The sequence below is a fragment of the Falco cherrug genome, chromosome 18 (assembly GCF_023634085.1).
Source record: "Falco cherrug isolate bFalChe1 chromosome 18, bFalChe1.pri, whole genome shotgun sequence".
Taxonomy (NCBI): domain Eukaryota; kingdom Metazoa; phylum Chordata; class Aves; order Falconiformes; family Falconidae; genus Falco; species Falco cherrug.
Window position 1 is genome coordinate 6,681,286 of NC_073714.1, and position 18,259 is coordinate 6,699,544.

At 46.4% G+C, this 18,259-nt stretch overlaps 1 protein-coding gene across 1 annotated transcript in view; it reads left to right on the top strand.

The window, feature by feature from the left end:
• ANTXR1 (ANTXR cell adhesion molecule 1) overlaps positions 1-15,492 on the top strand; it is a 111,308-nt gene extending 95,816 nt beyond the window's left edge. Inside the window, exon 18 of the mRNA XM_005438156.3 lies at positions 11,103-15,492. Coding sequence (XP_005438213.2) covers positions 11,103-11,375 — 273 coding nt within the window. The 3' untranslated portion in view covers positions 11,376-15,492. The remainder of the gene's footprint in view (positions 1-11,102) is intronic.
• The last annotated feature ends 2,767 nt before the right edge of the window (positions 15,493-18,259 follow it).

The window sequence follows — 18,259 nt, forward strand, 5'->3', positions numbered from 1 at the left end:
AAATTCTCACAGAACGTATTACAAATTTGTTCAGTAGGTCTTTAGGTTCTTAGAAATCAGTAAAAACATAGGGCGTGAAACTCTTACAACAGAAAGAATAGGATTTTGATGCAGAGAGAATCACCTTGTGACAGATGCCTAGAAAATCCATCTCTCCCATGCATGTTTCTTGCTGAGTGAATGTTGATGTTGCATTTGTTTTGTGTTTCCTTCATGCAGCTTCCAGCAGTGGGCTGGACTTACTCTCCTTATCCTTATGGGAAGGCGAGGTCATTGTTTCCAGTGGGCTTGCAGTAAATTCCTGAAAATAAGCAGCAGCCCCAGCTGAAAAACTTGGACTGTGTCTGTGTCCATCTGTGCTGAAAACTTGTGAGGGGAACCCTAGGTCTTACATCAGCCATCAGAGGGTCATCAGAGACTTGCTAGGCATGCAAAGCCACCCAGAAACAAAAGCACTGACAGCAGATGCTTTACCTGTAGTCCAAGGCACAGAAAGGAATGACTTACACTACAGCTTAATTCCATCCTTGGCTTTCCCTGGTCAGGCCCCCATCCTGGATGTGCAAGCACATGGTACCTGCAGCACTCCAGGCAAATATCCTGCATGAAGTGCAAAAAGGGCAAACAGTGTCAGACTGAAGAGTGAGGGTGAAAGCTGTGGAGACAAAGGCACAGTGGATCTGGGAGAGGGACAGTCGGCGGAGCGGCTCACACTGTGCCCGTGTGTCACACAACAGACAGGTTGAAGCATAACATTGGTAGTGGTAGAGCCACACTTCTCTGGTCAGCCATCTCTGGTCAGCCTAACAACTGCAGAGCCCTGCTTCCCGGTGCGTTTTTGTTAATACACACCCAGATTCCAAACATGTAAGCGGCATTTCGGAAGAGCCATAAAGTGACACGGTGGTGTGTGGCAGGGCAGCAACCACCCTGTGTGGGTGGCCAGTTTAGCTCCAGCTGGCCTTATAGTGCTTTGCGTAATGCTGTTCTGCTGCCAGGGCTTCAGCTCTCCCTCTTACCTCTGCTGTGATCAGCATCCTGCCAAAATCTGCAGGTCCTGTGCTGTGTGTGCCACCCCTTGCCCGAGGCGAGTAGATATGCAAAGCCTGGAGTTTTTCAAAGAGGAGTGCAGGGCTACCAGTAACGAAGAACCCCTTCCTGCATGTCCCTACCAGCAGTAGGCACCTATACATGGTAAGTCATGGCCAACGTCCCGCCCTGTGCCACCAGGGACTTACAGACCACAGGGTGTCATTTATGTCAGTGTTAGCACCAGTGATTGGTCATCAGCCGTGACGCACTTGTAATAAACTCAGCCGTTAGCAGGTTCATCAGGAACTGTAAAGCCCATTAAGTATTGCTGGCGCACAGGATTACTGTTTTAAACTTAAGGCTGCGTTATTAGAGCTATATCAAAAAATACAGAAGGTATGTAGCAGTTAGCCTGGGCCTTTGCTTGGAATGTACAAATCCAGTGAAAACATCCCCAGAGCTGTAATTATTTGTTCATAGTTGGATACTGAGGAGCAAATTTTTGCCGCACAATCCTCCAGTGAGGTCACTGAAAGTCATGAAATCTGTTTCATTATAGAGTAGCCAAGATGAATAGCAATGTGGATATTACTATAGTAATAATAGTAATGGAAGGGCTACGTACTGCTAATTAACTATGAATTCTCAAAGCACACGAGCAAAACCTATCATCCTGGAAAGTCCCCTGGGTCATCTCTTATTTTGGATTAGGAATCTATATTAGAGATGAGGAAATTCAGATTTAAGGTAACTGTCTGATTTCACACCATGCTGTTTCGTAGTGTCATGAATAGAAACAAAGAACAGGAACCAGGAAATAGAATTTCAAATTCCCTGCTTTAAACACTAGACCCTTTTGCAGACCTGAGAGTAAAACCAGCCGTGTGGACTCCCAAGTCATCCCCCTACACACACCTGTAGACTGCTGCGTTGCTCCTTGCTTGGTGATTCTTCTTTCTGCAGACTCAGAAATGCACAGGCGCTAATAAGGAGCTCTTGTTTAACTCCTTATTAACTCTGAGCTAGCAGATCCCTGTTGATAGGCTGCGGAGCTTAAGAACAAAATTGTAACCTTTCCGCACATACTGTTGCAGTGTGGTTTTCCATTAATAGCCATGGAAAAGTTAACCTAAACATTAGCTGTTTTTCCTGGAACTAACAGCTTCGAAGCCAAAAGCCCAGTGATCTGCTCATCAGCTTGCAGGACTACTGCAAAGCAGACTGCTCGGTACTATAAAAGCAAAGTACAGAGCTGCTCTTGAACTGCCCGAGCTGGCTTTGGAATGCTGTTTCTGCAGCAGGGAGTAGCCAGCTCATAAAGGGGAGCATCCCAGTCGTATCTCGATCCAGGGCAAAATTTCCCCCAGACAGAATTACAAGGTTGTGCCTTTGACGTTGATGGTCAGAGATCTGCCTCAGAAAGCAAGGCAAATCTAGAAAACAGGGATTGCAGGGGAGGGATTTCTCACTAAATAGTAGTAGGACAATATTCAGCGGACAGTAATTCCCATTTCCTCGAGCCATGAGCACTGCCCTAGCACAGGAGAGTTTTCCTGACTCATGTAACATGAAAACAGCCACTGAGTTGTGTTCTTCCCATGTTTACATCGTGAAAGATCCAGTCCTGAACCGTGCCCTGTCTTCTTTGCCCAAAGGCAAAGTGCACCCAGAGAAATCCTCCCCAGCTTGCTGATTTCCGCAGGCTGCAGGATCCTGCAGGCTCTTTCTTCCTCTGCAGAGGGATGTTTACCACTGCCCTTGATTAGTTGTTCCAGTTATTGCTGCCAAAATAACGTGTTTCATTTTTCATTTGAATTTTTCTCTCTTTTCCTCATACCCAGTAGGCTTTGTTATTCAACCTCCAGATGAAAGATTACGATCCTGTATGAGGCAGCGTCTTTGATGTGTCACTCAGCATTTCTCCAAGACTAGCTACCTCTTTCCAGAAAGACAATGGGAAGAGTGACCAGATCTTCCTGGAAATGACACCCATCCCACAGCGTAAATAAGCCAAAACGAGCTCCTGCAAAAGTAATCAGGCCTGTTTGCTGACATGCACATGCCCACTCATCACTGAAAGAGCCATGCTCCTGAACTCTGGCATGAGCCAAAGATTGAGGCTATTAAGCTCATTCCCACGCTCAAATTTGGCAAGGTAGAAGCCTGTATCATCTTGTTTCACTTTTTGGAGGAGTTTGCTCTGTGTGTTTTCTTCTTAGTAGGTTCCCCAGCTGGTTCAGTCCTGCATTAGGTAGTTACAGATACGAGGAACCAGAGGCTGGCAGAGCAATGGGTATTATCTGGGTTGTGGTAGGTCTGAAGAGCCAGGCGCAGATGAGAAGTTATGAGTAAGCTATGAGTAAGATTTCAACTGGAGGTTGAGTTAGCAGAACCAGCCTTTGTACTGTGGGGCCCCCAGATGCACAGTGCTATCTATATGCATAGGTATATGCGAGCTTTAGTCATAAGCCAGCATGACTGAGCTGATGCTCTAAATAACCTCTTACTTATTTCAAATTCTGTGAAAGATCTGTGAAAGTTCAGTATGGTTTTTTTCCTCTGTTCTTCAATGTATACTGCTTTTGGGTGGCTTGAACGGAACAGAACCATATAAATACAAACCGTTGCTTTAACTTCTGAGTAGACCAAACCATATCAAGGCATCAAAGAAAGTTAGGTAGTTTTTATCTGCTTCTTTTTTCCTTCTGAATTTAGGCAGGATGCTTGTCTGCAGTGTAGGAAACTGCCTCTGATGTAACTGGAGTTCAGCAACCATGTATAAGATTACTTGTTACTAGTTTTGATGTTTTTAACATTCTCATTTGGGGTAAATCCCACCTCCTTACTGGCCTCAGAAGGAAATGCCGTCTTGTACCACTCTATTCCCGGGAGTTAGAAAGTCAAATCTACATGGTGTGTAGTACTGAGACCTGACAGAAAACTCTGGATCTTGCTCCAGATTTTTATCACTCTGCAGAACCTCTCACAAGGTCTTTTAAGGTAAACCATAACAGTCCCTAGTTTTCAGTGCTGCCTCTGCAATAACAGACCAGGTTATTAGAACCCTGTTGGAGTGGTGACCTTATCGATGGAAGTCTTCCTTTTAACGTTGGGAGAAAATAGGTCAAGCCTCCAATTTATTATTTAATGAGTGGCCAAGGTGGCAGGAATGCCTTGGGAATGGTAGGTCTTATGAGCAACGCTGAGTTCTAGCTCTGTATTTAGGAGTGAGACACAGATGGGAATGGTTTTGTTGCGGTGATGTTTTATCACGAAATGAGACAGTTTTAATAGTTGGTTGGTGACTAACAAATACAGAGGTAGCCGTATAATTAGTGTGCTTGCTGCAGGAGGCAGTGTTTCCTGGCATTACCAAGCACGCGCAACGCAGACTGATCTCACTGAGACGCTGGCTAACAAAACCCAGAAGCTACTTAGCAGTTTCCTAAAACTGTCTCCAGACACCCTTGTGTGATTTAAAAGGCAGCACAGCTCAGGTCTTGCAAGCAGGGATATTTCCATCTCGCAGAACTCTACCACATAGCAGAACCCACCTGGGATTTTGGGAGTTATCCTGACAGGGGTTCAGAGCAGCAAAACCCCCTGGGAACCCAAGAGCTCCCCGACCGATGCTGTTCCCAAGTGATAAAATGTCGGTGGGAAGCAGATATTGATTATTCTCACCCTGATCTTTTCCCGATATTACCTTTGTCCAGGCACAAAGGGATGCATTTTTGGAAAGAGGTTTTGTAAAGTACTTTATGCAAAGAGCACTTTCACAAGAGGGGATCCCCAGCACGTTGGCTATAGGCAAATTTTCTCTGTAGCCACAGGAGAGGCAGCATGAGCTGTCTGTGCCGTTTGGCTCTTGCAGGCTGCAGACAGGCAGTTGCCAGTTACCGCCTTCCTCTCCCCGTGGGGCTCAGAGCTGCTATCACATCCACTGCGACTCTCCGCTCTGTGTTCCGCCTTCTCTGCCCACTCGTCACCCTCACAGATGTTTGTGGAAAGTTCATCTCTGAACTGGGTTCAAACCAAGCACCCAGGATCTTTGGTAGGGAGGGTTTGGCTTGCAGAATTTAGCGTTAGTTTCTCACAGCCATGTATGTGCTTTGCTTTTGAAGTAGCTATGGTTTAGTAAATCATTTCTTTTCAGACACTAGTGGTAACTCACATTTATTTAATATATTTAATGTTTGCCTATTATTCATTTGGCTAGTATCTCCTACAAGTTTTTGTGCGCGCTTCGTTCAGAATAAGGTATGCAATCGTAGGGTTTGCATTTATTTTTTCCCCCTCTCTCTCTTCCTTTTTTGTATTCTTTTCTCTTTATGTTTGTATTTCTTTTTATTTCTCTCTCCTCTTTCTCGTAACGACAGGGTAAACCAGGATATTGTTTATGGAAAGTTTGAATTACTAATGACCCATACAAAACAACATTAAGGATCATATCTTTTCCAGTATCTCTTTTTAAACGCGGGAGCTCAGAAGCCAGGCCCAGTGTTTTATGATCTTTAAATGTTGATACTTTTCCAGGTATTAATTCCAGCTTGATAGGAAACCAAGGGAAACAGAAACGTTTTTCATCTTCACTTGAGAAAAATGTGCTCCATCTTCCTTTGTTAAAGAGATACCTTTTCAGGACCGTGAAGGGAATGCCACTGCTCTGGGACTGACTTCCCTTTCCTAAATCACCTTTCCGCTGTGCCGGTGTGAGCCTCACCCCGAACAGCTGGAACCACAGAATGCAGAGCTGAAATGAAACAAAGAAAAAAAGCTTCCTCCTAGTTTGAGTCCTGCTGCAATGGGAGCTGGAGGGCTGGCTGGTTAGAGAAAAAAGAAATACCGCAGGGTCTCAAGAGAAAGGTCCATCCTCCCTGCAGCTGGATTCAATGTGCTGAATCCCAGTCAGCGTCTCTGTACAGGTAGAGGTCTGGGCAGGTCATCGTGCACTGTGCTCGAAGTGACTGTCCAGTTAATATCCAGACTCAGATAAAAGCAGAAAGAGAGGCAGGAGGAGGTGGGAAGTGGCTTGGAGAAGTCTGTGGAGTTCCTAGGAAAGGGCACAACTTGGCAGAGGCATCCGCTGCTCTTTGTGCCTCTGCTTACCAGATCCGTGTCCAAGATACAAATGCTCCAGCTCGTGTTCTTGAACGCTCAGCAACCACCACCCTGTGCTATGACCTCAGTAGCCTAATGTCCCCCGCACCCCACATCCCACCCTTTTCTTTCAACCCTGGCAGTGCTCCTCCACCAGCCAGATGTGAAGAACAAAAGGAAAAGCTTGGATCAAGTGTGCAACCCTACAGCACTCCAAAGAGCTCGCAGGGCGAGGCCCGTGGTCAGAGGAGACCAGCCTCCCACAGCCAAGTGCTTTGTTGTCCTAAAGGCAGTGCTCCCTGCCTCCATCCCTGACAATTAGCTGTCGAAGGTGAAAGAGCAAGGCCACTCCAAGCAGAATTCATTATGCATATGCCTGCGAGTAGTAACTCTCTAGAAAAACAACATAAAATGCGAGAGTGAATTGACCTCACTGATTTTGCTGATTCCGCTAAATTTCAGGTCTAATAATGTCTCCATATTGCTTCAATTGTCTCTTCTGAGGCACAGCTGTGACTCTCCCCCCTGAAGCGTTGTGGCTGCAGAAAGGGAAATAAAACCTAGCCAAGGCGTCCAACACAGCAGCCTTTTAATACACAGCCTGTTCCCTCCGTTCGTACACTCGGTATCTCCAACCACTGTCTCCCTGCTAGGAAGGCTAATAGAATTGGCTCCTCTCATTCTCAAAGCTGTGGTATAATATGGTTAAGGAGTTTTTTCTCCTGAGATGGCGCGTGACTTCTGTTTAAGGAGGCAAAGTAGCATTTTGTGGCAATGGGTTCACTTCCTGCCTCCTGGATGTTCTGCCACCATCTTCCACATCCACCCCATCTCGATTTGGACACCCAAAGGAGGTGATAAACCTTGGTGGGTAGCCAAGAGTGGCTGCTAACTGGTGAGCATTGAGACCCTCCTCAAATCACAGTCATGTGAAGGTCCTTATGTCTCCACTGATTGTAGAGAGATCCTGCACTCCTCTTACGTGCAGCTCCTCAGGCACTCGGTCTGGTTTTGTGTGCAGAACCCAAAGCCAAACCAGGCATTTGGGCCCATTTATTTAGAGGGTCTGTTAGCGCTCACGTCAACTTCTGTTATCTGTGGGATGAACTGCACTGTGCTGGCAATGGAGAGCCCTGTAAAAGCTTGAATGGATGGGTGATCAGCCAGCCAACTTGATCTTCAGCCAGACAGTTTTCCAGATAAAACAGTACTGAACCATGGAGTAGGTCAATGATGCTGATGTTTTATTTTTCTATTGCGATTGCATGGTACGAAGCCCAGCTGTGAATCAGGGCCCCCTTCTGGTAAGTGCAGGTGGGAAAACACATCTCTTGCCACGGATTTCAGAGAAAGCTGAGTCTTCCGCAGCTCTAGGATTACTTGTTTGTGGTCACACTCTGGCTAGCACAACCTCTGCACTTTTGTGTCTGTTATCATATTGCTAGATACAAGATGTTTAACATCCAGCTTTTTGGTTAAAGTAGCTCTCTTCATCCTGGGTCTGCTTTACATTTGTACCCAAGGCACTAGTAGAACATTTTCTGCCTCTCATGTGCTATGGCACAGTAATTTGTTTCCTGGATATCTCCTTGTCATTCTGACAGTTCTTCTCCCCCAGGAGATGTTGGCCTCTCCATCTCCTCTGAGGCAGCATAGCTGCCAAAGTCCATCTCAGTCCATCTGGACTGAAAACTCCTATCTGGCGTTCTCCCCTCCCCCCATCTGCATGGGTGAGGAAATGTCGAGCAACGAAACACAAGTACTCCCTTGGTCTGTCAGGTCACGTGAAAGGAGGAGAAAGCCTGAACTGTGTGTCTGCCCTTCACACGTGGGCTGCCCTGCAGAACTGCCCCCTGCACAGCAGTAGGATGTGTTGCCAAACAAGTTGCTGTCAATTCCCTGCAGAGCAGCTGACCCAGGCGGCGAAGGAAATAGGAGGAGATAGGGAACAGCATGCCTGAGCTGAGAAAAAGGCACGCTCTAGCCTGTTTCAAGGGGACAAAGGTTTGAACTCTGAAGTTAGGCCAGCGCAATGCACGAGGGAACGGGGACGAGGTATCTGGTAAGTACAGCCACGTCTGTGCTAGCTCTGGGTCAAGGCTGGCTCTCACGTCGGTGCTCCCGTGCTCTCTGTACTCTGGTCTGCATCGGAGGGGCTTGTGCTCAGACTCCGGTCCAACTGCTTGTTCAAACCAGACAGCGTGTCCAACAAGCCCATGCTAAAGCGTAGTCATCGAGGACGGTGAAGACTTAATCACGTCTTTTGAAAAGAGCAAGCTCTCTAATTTCAAAGCAGCCCTATTACTGGAAAAAAAGAGTTATCATTAATCATGGATAATAAGCTCACGAACACAGGCTCGCTAGGTTGTAGCTGACTATGAAAACTAGTGTAAACATATTGTGGCTATACATTGGTATGACTTTCTAGCCCCTTTTTTTATGATAATAGCACTGATGATCTGTCCAAGCTGGTTTTCGTCAGTAAGAAATCAAACCTTTGCAAGTGCACAGGATGCACAAGATGTACTCTCTTATCCTTTTGGACCGTGCCTTGCGCATTGCTGTAAGTACTAGATGGCTTTTAGTCCTCAAGCCTGCCCTGGCCCCAAACCCAAAGATTTCTGAGCCTCACTGCATCTTCTTGAATGCTCTTAGGGTGGTGCTGAGTTCCATTTGGAACAGCAGTACCATAACCTCACCCCTGGAGCATCCAGACAGAGTATCTCTCCACACAAAAACAATGGCAATTTTTTGTTCTCTGGCTGAGATTCCTGGGCTGCTGCTTTTTTTTCAGGTTTATTTTATTCTCAACATAAATAAAGAAAACAAAACTAGTGCAAGTAATAGTCTGAAACTACTAAAGTTGCATTGCAGGAGATGTGGCACTGGAACAAGGAAAACATTCTCATGGGGTTTTTATTCTGAGTAGAATCAGTTAATCTTGGGCTCAAACCTTCACTCACTCAGCAGGTCTGCCCCACAATATTTACTTAAAATCACAGCAAAGTGCATTAAAATGGCATTAAAGCAGACACGCCAGCCCACAAAGAACAAATAGAGCCAGGGATGCTCTGAGGTGAGAGAACAGTGTGTTTATTTCAGGCTTTCCTCTGCCTGTTGGATGGTGCCCCCCTTTTTGGCCAGCACCAGAGATGCAGGGATGCTGTGGAGGGGGCGCAGTGTTTCTGCTCAGGGGCACTGCCCACTCCAGCACTTCATTTTTTATTGGTGTTCTGTCCTGTGTGAGAGATGGAGAACGTGTCCTCACTGCTAATGGTGGCACAGTGTTCCGTCAGGTGGCACAGGCAGCCGTCAGGCTTCTCCTCCTTTTCCCCTCTGTTGTCACGCTGCAAGGACAAGCTGTAACTGCAAGAGCATTAATCCTTACAGAGGGGCATCACCATCGGCATTTTCATGACCGCTAAGTGGGTGTCTGCTCTGCCCCAGAGCCTGATTCCTCGAGGAGGGCCTGAGCTGAAGCCAGAGGTTCTTCCTGCTGACAGAAGGTCAGGGCCAAGCCAAGCAGAGAGGGCTCAGCTGCCACTGTGCTCAGAGCAGCCCCGAGGTGATGCTCTCATCTTGAACTTGATGCAGTTCAAGGCGCTTTGTTTTCCTTAAATGACCTTTGCTTGCACAAGACAGCCTGCACTCAGCTGTGGGCTGCTCTGCATACTTCATCACTTCGGCGAGGAATCCACTTTCCTCTGCTGAACGGCTAAGGCTCAGGCAGATGTTTCTTCATATCCACAGAGCACGATGATAATTGGCAGAGCTCATGGAGAGGAGCTGTCTGTATCTCTTTATGTCAGCCCCTTCCAGGCCAGCTCCTTTTCATCCCTGTCAAATCCTTCTCCAGCACCCTTCTGCCTTTCTACCAGCATCCCCCGTGTTTCACTTTGGGCCCCTCTTCTGCGGAGCATTTGTCCGTAGGCTGGGTGCAGCAGGGAGAAGGTACAGAGCCATGCAGAAGGTTGGCTGATGTGGTTACCCCAACAGGTCTGCTCCAGCCTGCATGGGCTCACTGCTCCATCTGGCATTTTTTTCACCAGGAAAAAACATTTACTTTGGGAGAGGAAAGGAGAAAACAGAAAATAAGATCATGCTCACAAATCCAAAAACAAAGTATGGACTCAGAAACCCTCTAGTGCCTTTTTGGATGATTTCATATCTAAAAGAATTCATCCATAGTACAGTAGTGCTGATTCTGACATTTGAGTATTTACAGTGCGATCTTTCACAGGTGGAACTTAGGAGAAATAAAGAGAACAGCTCGGAGGGCAAAGGTTTTTGTTTAAAAATGTACAACAAACTGTAGCTTAGCACCGAAGAGCGAGAAAAGCAGTTTACCGGCTTCTCATGAGCACTAGAATATCAAGACATCCTAATGAAGAATGGATGAATTTCAGGAAAAATTCTAAGTAAGAAACTTAGTTAAACAAACCTTCCCTTTTGCCTGGTTGGTAAATGATTAGAAGTAGGACACAAAAGCCAAGTATTTCAAGGAGAGAGAGGCTCCAAAGGTGCAAAGTCCAGGTTTCCTGCTGTTAGAAGTTTAAGACTGGGGTCTGGGAAGAGGCATCTGTAGGGGCAGGGACCACAGGTCACGCACTGACTCAGACACCAGCTCTGAAGAATAGGAACGGCTCTTGCCAGCTCTTGTAGCTTCGGTATGACCTGAACTACTTGATGCTCTGCTTTACAGATCTCGGAGTCAGAAAATAGTATGAGAGGAATTTCATCCTCCTTCGCTACCTACAAAAGCTGTTGCAGGGTTTAACCTCTTGGTTGCTCGGCACAGGACTTGCTCTCATAACATCCGTCTCTGAGAAAGAGAGGGAACAAAGCGGTGTGCCCAGGGATGCTGAAAGTGACATCAGATGTGCACGCAGCCAGCAAAGGTGTCTCAGCTGCGATTGCCATTGCCTCAGTGAGTAACTGTGCTTTTCCACTTTTTTTCTCTTCTGTTTTAGGGCCGTTGCATCAACTTCACCAGAGTGAAGAACACAGAGGCCCCACCCAAATACCCGCTCAACAACGCATACCCTCCGTCATCTCCACCTCCGGCACCCATCTACAACCCCCCACCCCCAGCTCCCATCTATACGCCCCCTCCACCCAGCTCACCCACACCCCACACCCCATCCCCATCCTCCACGCTCCCACCCCTCCCACCACCACCCCAAGCCCCACCACCCAACCGGGCCCCACCTCCATCTCGGCCCCCACCTCGCCCAACAGTCTAGGGGGTTGGCCTTGCTCCCGTCTCTTCCACAAGCGTTCGAGAGGCTTTTTCAGCAGTACTGTATCACATCCATCTTCCTGGGGGGGTGGGGGAGGCTAGAGGAAGCCGGACCATTTTTGAAATGGGTCACAACAGAATGAACGACTTGGTAGTCGTCTTTCTCCTTTAGTTTTCTTTTATTTTTTAAATCCCTTGTGCATCAGTGCCACCAAACTATCGAAGCAAGAAAAGCCAAGAGACTGCAGAAATAAGGCAGATAACTTGAGTTCCATTTCAGCAAGGCTCTCCCCCCATTTTGTCTCCGACACTTCCCTGTGCCTTACCATGGTGATTCCAGGATACATTGGGGGAAAAAAAAAGGAATGAATAGCTAGAGTAAGCTCTCCAGAAAGGCAATTCTCCCCAGGGAAGGACTGCAGAGGACTCTTCCAAGTGCAGACATCCCAGCTAGCTACCTGGAGACAGCTGCACAAACTTCATGGTACGAGACTCAAGGTATGACAGAAAGTTGATCACATCTCACATGCCAGCTGCCCAGCAAATAATGACAACAGCAGGTCTGCAGATACAGAAACCCTTGTAAACCTGAAAAGAATTGTTGACAGGCAGCTGTTCCCATGGACCGTAAACTGGAGAAGGGAAGGTATCATCTCGGAGGGTCTGGAAAGGCGAATAGGTAGGTCTCTGGTGTCTGGATTTGCGTATGTTGGTATGTGGAAGTGCAGGTGAATGAAAATGGAGTGCCACTAGGAAAACAAATTGCACGAAAAAATAAACCAGTCAGTATGTCACGAGGCTTTGACCCCATTCCCTGAGGACAAGGAATAATTGACGACAGGCCAGCCTTCAGCGCTGCCAGTGGGACAGAGGACTTCATAAAAATTGAGCAAAGGAATCTGGGAAAGGTACGGTTGACAGAAGAGTCTTTGCATTCAGTTTAGACTAATTATGTCCATCTAGTTAATGGCTCTGCAGTTTAGCAGTGTAATTTAATGCTGGTTTCCATTTTAAAAGGAAAGTTTCTGAGTATAAACAAGAGGTTAGGTGTATCAATTTCTCTAAATCCAGTCTGCTTGGGCTCCTTGTTATTGTCAGTTTGAAATGGTTACCACTGATGCATTTCTGTTTTTCCTGTAAATTGCATTCTTTTGCCCTAGAAATGTTTCCACATGGATTTGTATTTTTTGTTTTCCTTTCCTGAATAAGTAGCAGATGCCTTCCAAACTCGTAGTGAAGAAGAGCCAGTGTGCTTACTCACTCTTGTCGACTATAAACAGCATCACTTCTATTAGCAGTTGTTGACTAAGGCAAAAATCAACACACCGGACATGCAGGATGGGAATCAGTCCTCCAAGAAATGCACTGGCTGCATTTCTCCATGCTTTCTCCTCGCCTTCATGGGACCCCCACCATATTCCACAATATTGCGTATGCACATCTTTTATCTTTATAGCAAACCTTCTGAGCACCTGCCTTTGCCACACAGTGCTAGAAATAGGTGAGATCACTCAGCACTTCGTCAAACCTCTGGCTCTCTAATTTACTGTCAGGATCAGTTCTCACGACATGACTTTCTCTGGGAATTGTGAAGTCATAAGAGGCAAACCGTCTTTGTAGCTGCAGTTCTATGAATATCTAAGGGTTCTCATAACTGTGTAATTTTTTACCAGATAAAGAAACGCTTTGCCAAGTACTTACTTCAGTGCTGTCGGAAATATTAATTCTAGCTTTTCTATCAAAAAAAATATTTAAGAAAGAAAAAAAAAGAAAAAAGAAAGAAAAATTAAAAAAAATGCTCAAGGAGGAAAGGGAACAGATGAAAAAGACTCAGTGGAGACTTGATCTGGGACCTTTTTGGTAAGGGCATTTGTGAATAAACCCTTACTGTGAGACTCAGAGCTGGTCTAAATGTCACTCACCAGCCTTACCCACCGCTAGGTCAGTATGTCATCTGTTAGGTGAGATAAGTACATCAGTCAGGAAGCCAAGGCTGGCTGTCCTGCGAAAAGGCTGATGAATTCACCCACAACACTGTTTTGTCTGCAGGCAGCACAGAGCAGTTCCCAATTAGGAGCAAAACCAACAGGTTTGCTACTCGCTCTTGTCAGACTGTATCAGCTACGGGCCACAGTTAGCTCAAGGAGACGACTTTGCGATTGGCAGGTGGCAGTGGGAAACCTTTAACACTGACACAAGTGTGGTTGGACTCCCTCTTGTGATGGATGGGATCTAGTTGAATAGCTGATTTGGTTTCACGATGAAAGGTGTAAAAACTGGGAATAGTGGAATACAGGATCAATAGATACTTCTCTTAACATATCCACAGTATTTCAAAAAAAGTTTGGAAAGGAAATCGATTTTCAACAATACAGCATTGAGATTTTTTTTTTTTTTTTGAGTCAGCTAACCAATAAATCTAAACCTGCTGTTGGGGAAAAAACTAAAAGCAGTGTATACTGCATGACTAAAGCTAACTTCTTGCAGATGTACATAGAAATTTTAATTCTCCACAAACTAAGGGGGAAAAAAACCCCTATAGTATTAAAGAAGCAAAATAAAACCTAGATCAGGCTATAAAAATCATAATTTTAAAATAGCCCCTATGTAATCATCCAGTCTATGAATAAAAAACAAACTCCAAATTTTTTGTTGTACATATTGTTACTGCATGCTTACCATATGTTAGATGGAAGCATTTCCTATCCATTGTGGATAAAAGAACATTTTTCAAGTTGTAGTAAATTATTATAAAGCCAATGACATTTCATGGCATGTTATCGTATCAAGCTGTGCTTGTTGTATTTTTTCTTTATGGTTGTATTGCTTTTTTATAAATGTACAAATATTTCCTGTAGTGACGAATACCTATTTTACATAGCATTAACTGAAGCACCAGAGCTCCAGGCTACACACTCCCTTGATCCCTTGGCAAAGAGTTTTGCACGTCGTTCCAGGTTGGGAGATGGCCAGAGTGCGGTGGGTAGAGCCAAAGGAAACGGGTGTGGGGTAACTGGGTGCTGAAGCAGAGCACCCACGCTGCTGCCAGTGAGTCGGTTTTGGTGGACCCTTGCTAACGTTCTCAGAAAAATGAGAGCAGGTTTGGTGGCGGGCTTTGTGCCTGGTCTTGTCTTTAGTATCAACCTACATGTGGCTGCTAAAGTGGCTTCCCAAAAGCACCGCACATGCTTTCCAAAATCCTACTCCTTTTATGCCAGTCCCTAGAAATTCACTTAGGAACTTAACGTGTGGCAATCAAGAGTGAAAATTTGGTCCTGAATTTTAAATCAGCTTCCACTGACAATTAATGCTATGTAAATGTGGTTGAATTAGCTGGTGTACCATATATGGGTATATGGTACCCTATGTATTCTCTGTCTATAAAACTTTCCTAGAAACACATTACACAGGCTATCAATCCACACTAGCCAGTTTTTAAGTAAATGTTCATTCTAGATCAAAAGGAGTTGAGTGGCACTACATCTGCTCTGCAATTTCAAAAGACTTCAGCAGGTCTCACTGTTTACTAGTTGCACGTGCTCCTGTATAGCCTGGTCTAAACAGCAATAAACAGATGTCTGATGGCATTAAATATACAGTCGTTTCATTTGCTCTAAAGAGGTCACTTTGATTACTGCCGCTGTTTTTCATTCGTGCAAAACTTTCTGTCAGCGTGTCTTGCAGCCTTGAAGGACTAAGCAGCTGCATTTGACAAAGATTCAGATTTTTTAATTGCTAAAGTGTTACAAATTGTTGCTGGCTGTATTTTGAAGTGTTCACCCACATGAACTTTGCGGTCATCCAGATTCTCTCTCTACTCCTTGGTGTGTGAAGGCATCTTCTGTCACTGTTTATTTTGGGGAAGGGGGGGAGTGTCTGGCTTCGGAGAGCTCTGGCAAGATTTGAGGGTAACCAGGCAGTAACGTTGCGCTCTATGTGGTGCTGATGCAGCAAAGGAAAATAAACAAGCCTTCTGTTCTGATGTTGAATTACATGTTGTCAGTTCAGCCAGTGCTGTGCGATGATGTTTTACTCCCTCTGTTTGTTGCATGTGTCATTGTTAAATTCAGTCATTACTCTTGCTGACCTTGTTGTTATTATTAAAGAACTACACAAATTTGCGCTGGGCTCCACAAGATTCATTGACTAGGCAAAGTGAACAAAGCAGGAGGTAGGAGAATCTCAGTCAACAAGTTTTCTCATAAAACTGGCTTTCTCTCACCCTGGAGAACTCAAGACTCGGTGGTTTTCTTCCTGACAGCCCAGAGCACTTCTGCCTGACACAAAAGCTATTTTCATTTGGACGTGGCACAGCCTAAACCGTTTCCTCCGCTGATACCCAGCACCTCGCCTTCCAAGTGCGGGATAACTTCTCATTTCACGCAGCTAACTCGGCAACCTTTAAGAGAGGCATCCTTTAACCAAGCCCAACAGCTACTAGAAATAACTACAGAAATAACTAAGCATGTTGCCTCTCACATTTGCTGATAGGCCTTCTTTCTTCCTCTCGCCTTAAGTATCACTAACTCATCTGGATTTTGATATGGTTGGAATATTTTATTCCACAAAGAAGATTAATGGAGCATGAAGAAGTTCAGCCTCAGCACCCTGCCCTCTTTCAGCGAAGCATGCAAGCCTGGGATTTTTAGCCTCCCCTGAAAATGTGAGCTAGCGGTTTCCTCAGCACATCAAAGGGTGCAAGCCTAGGCTCAGTCTGGATTTTTCTTGCTGGGTTTTGTTTAAACCAGACCTGTATCTAGTAAATGCAAAGAGGGAAGCCACAGTACTCAGCAGGTCCTACTCTTTCGTTTGGACAAAAGGTGCTTTTAAAATGGAGACTATCAAAGAAAATCGCAATTGCTTTTCTCAGATAGCGACAGGTGAAGAAAAAAAAAAAAAAGCAAGTTAAACCTCAGCATAGCCAAACTCAGAAGAGCTGATGCAAACCTGCAAAGCTCAGGGTCTCTCACAGCATGCATTTACACAAAAACAGCTGGATGGCTTTGCATGAAGTCCCATCAGTGCACCGAGGGGAAAAAAAATGAGAAAAACACTGTAGTGAGACCCAGGCAGGCTTGGTCGCCCTTTCAGTCGGCTGCCAGCCCCGCTGCTTCAGGGACCTCTGGGCTCGGGGAACCGCGCTGTGCTACCCTTGCGGCAGATTTTATCACCATACACGCAGCAGGACAAAATTTCTCCAGGCAAAACATTTGTGTTGGAGCCAAGTTGCTCCAAAGCAAAGACAGAGGGACAGTAGGCCACTAAGCAGCCCTGAGCGCGTGGCCACCCCCGATGTCGGGCTGGCTCCTTGTTAGCCACCTGGCTCTTTGTTAGCCACCCATCATCCTCAACCAGCCCCACCTGGGAGCAGGTCTGGGCTCCAGAGCCTGGGCTCCGAGGGGGGAGCGGGTGGGCTGGGGCTGCATGAGGTGGTCTCGGGGTGCCGGGTGTCCCGGGAGCCAGCTCGGCTACAGCGCGGGAAGCGGGGGAAACCAGGACGGTGCCTGTGGCAACTGGAAGAAGCCAAAATGGTGAGTCCTGGCTGGGCCATTTCCAGCAATTTCTTTTTGTGTCGAGGCTGCAGGGGAGGGAGGCTCCTTTCTCCTGGGCTTTGGGCCCCTGGCTGGAGGCTGTGCCGGACCAGACGGGCACCGGCGACGCCTGCCATGGTGCCCAGGCACGGCAGCGGGCGCAGAGCAGCCCCTTCCCCCAGCAGCGGTGCGTTTTTTGGGGGGGGGGGGGGGGTGCTGCTCATGGGGCCCTCGCAGATGAACCCTGCTCGTCCCTCCAAAGGCTCGTCGGGCTTTGGGCAGCTGAGGAGTTCCTCGCTTGGAAGGGAAAGGAATTTCTGCTTTTTCTAGTTCTGGCAGAGAAAGCCCCTTCTGAGTCATAGAGGTTTGGGGGGGGGGGGCTGATGGAAACTCCGGTGAGACTCAAAGCACCGTAGGACCCTCTTTTTCACTGTTAGCGTCGCTGGAGAGAGTAATGCTTGTTTTTAAAGAAACTGCTATAAAATAACTTGTAAAAATAACATGAGCTACGGAATAAATCATGTTGGATGCAGACCGTGGCTGAAAGTCTGTAGCACACTGCCAGAACAAACTTCTTAAGATTATTGAAATAATCTCTTAATATTTACATGCTTTCAAAGGTCCTTCCTGCTAGCAGAGGGAAGGTGAAACATCTCTGAAAGCTCCAGAGCACCAGGGAAGGTGTTTTGTTGTGCCAGTGGGTGCCTGTTGATGTTGCCCACCGTGTCCCCGGTAGGGAAGGACTGTCCCCTCCACCGAGGGGCTCTCCCAGTGGGCTGGAGCGGTGAGCTCTGCCGCGCTGCCGGCTCCTGTGACCTTACCAGCTAACCATGCTGCGGCCGCAACGGGAATTTTTCTAGTTTTTCACAGACATTAAATTGTGGGACCTTTTCCAGAGCTGGAGGAATGAATTAATAGGGATGGAGAAACTATAGCATGCGAAAATACCACAGAGAGTGGAAAACTGAACTTAGCAGATGAGGTAAGTTTCACTTGCAAGAAAGCTGGGGATTTCTATGTTCCACTTTCCATTCCCATTTAAAATCCTTCCTGGCATATCCTTGAGGCCTGCTGCTGCTGCGTGCCTCTGGGTGGGTATGTCTTTAGCTGCTTCTAGAAGATGCTTAGTGCTGATTTCTTCTTGCATGTGAGATCTTGTGGTCTCTGTATGTCCAGGGCTCACTAGCAGACGGCTGGGAACGGGGTGTCAGGATCCTTTTTTGAAGTATTTCTTACTCAATGGAAAGTCTCTGGGAAAAGCCAGGCAGAAATAAGAGTATGTCTGCATTCCTTAAATCTGTTCTAGGTCATGGGTGACATGTGAAATGTCAGCATCTTTGGTCTTGGGAAGGTCTGA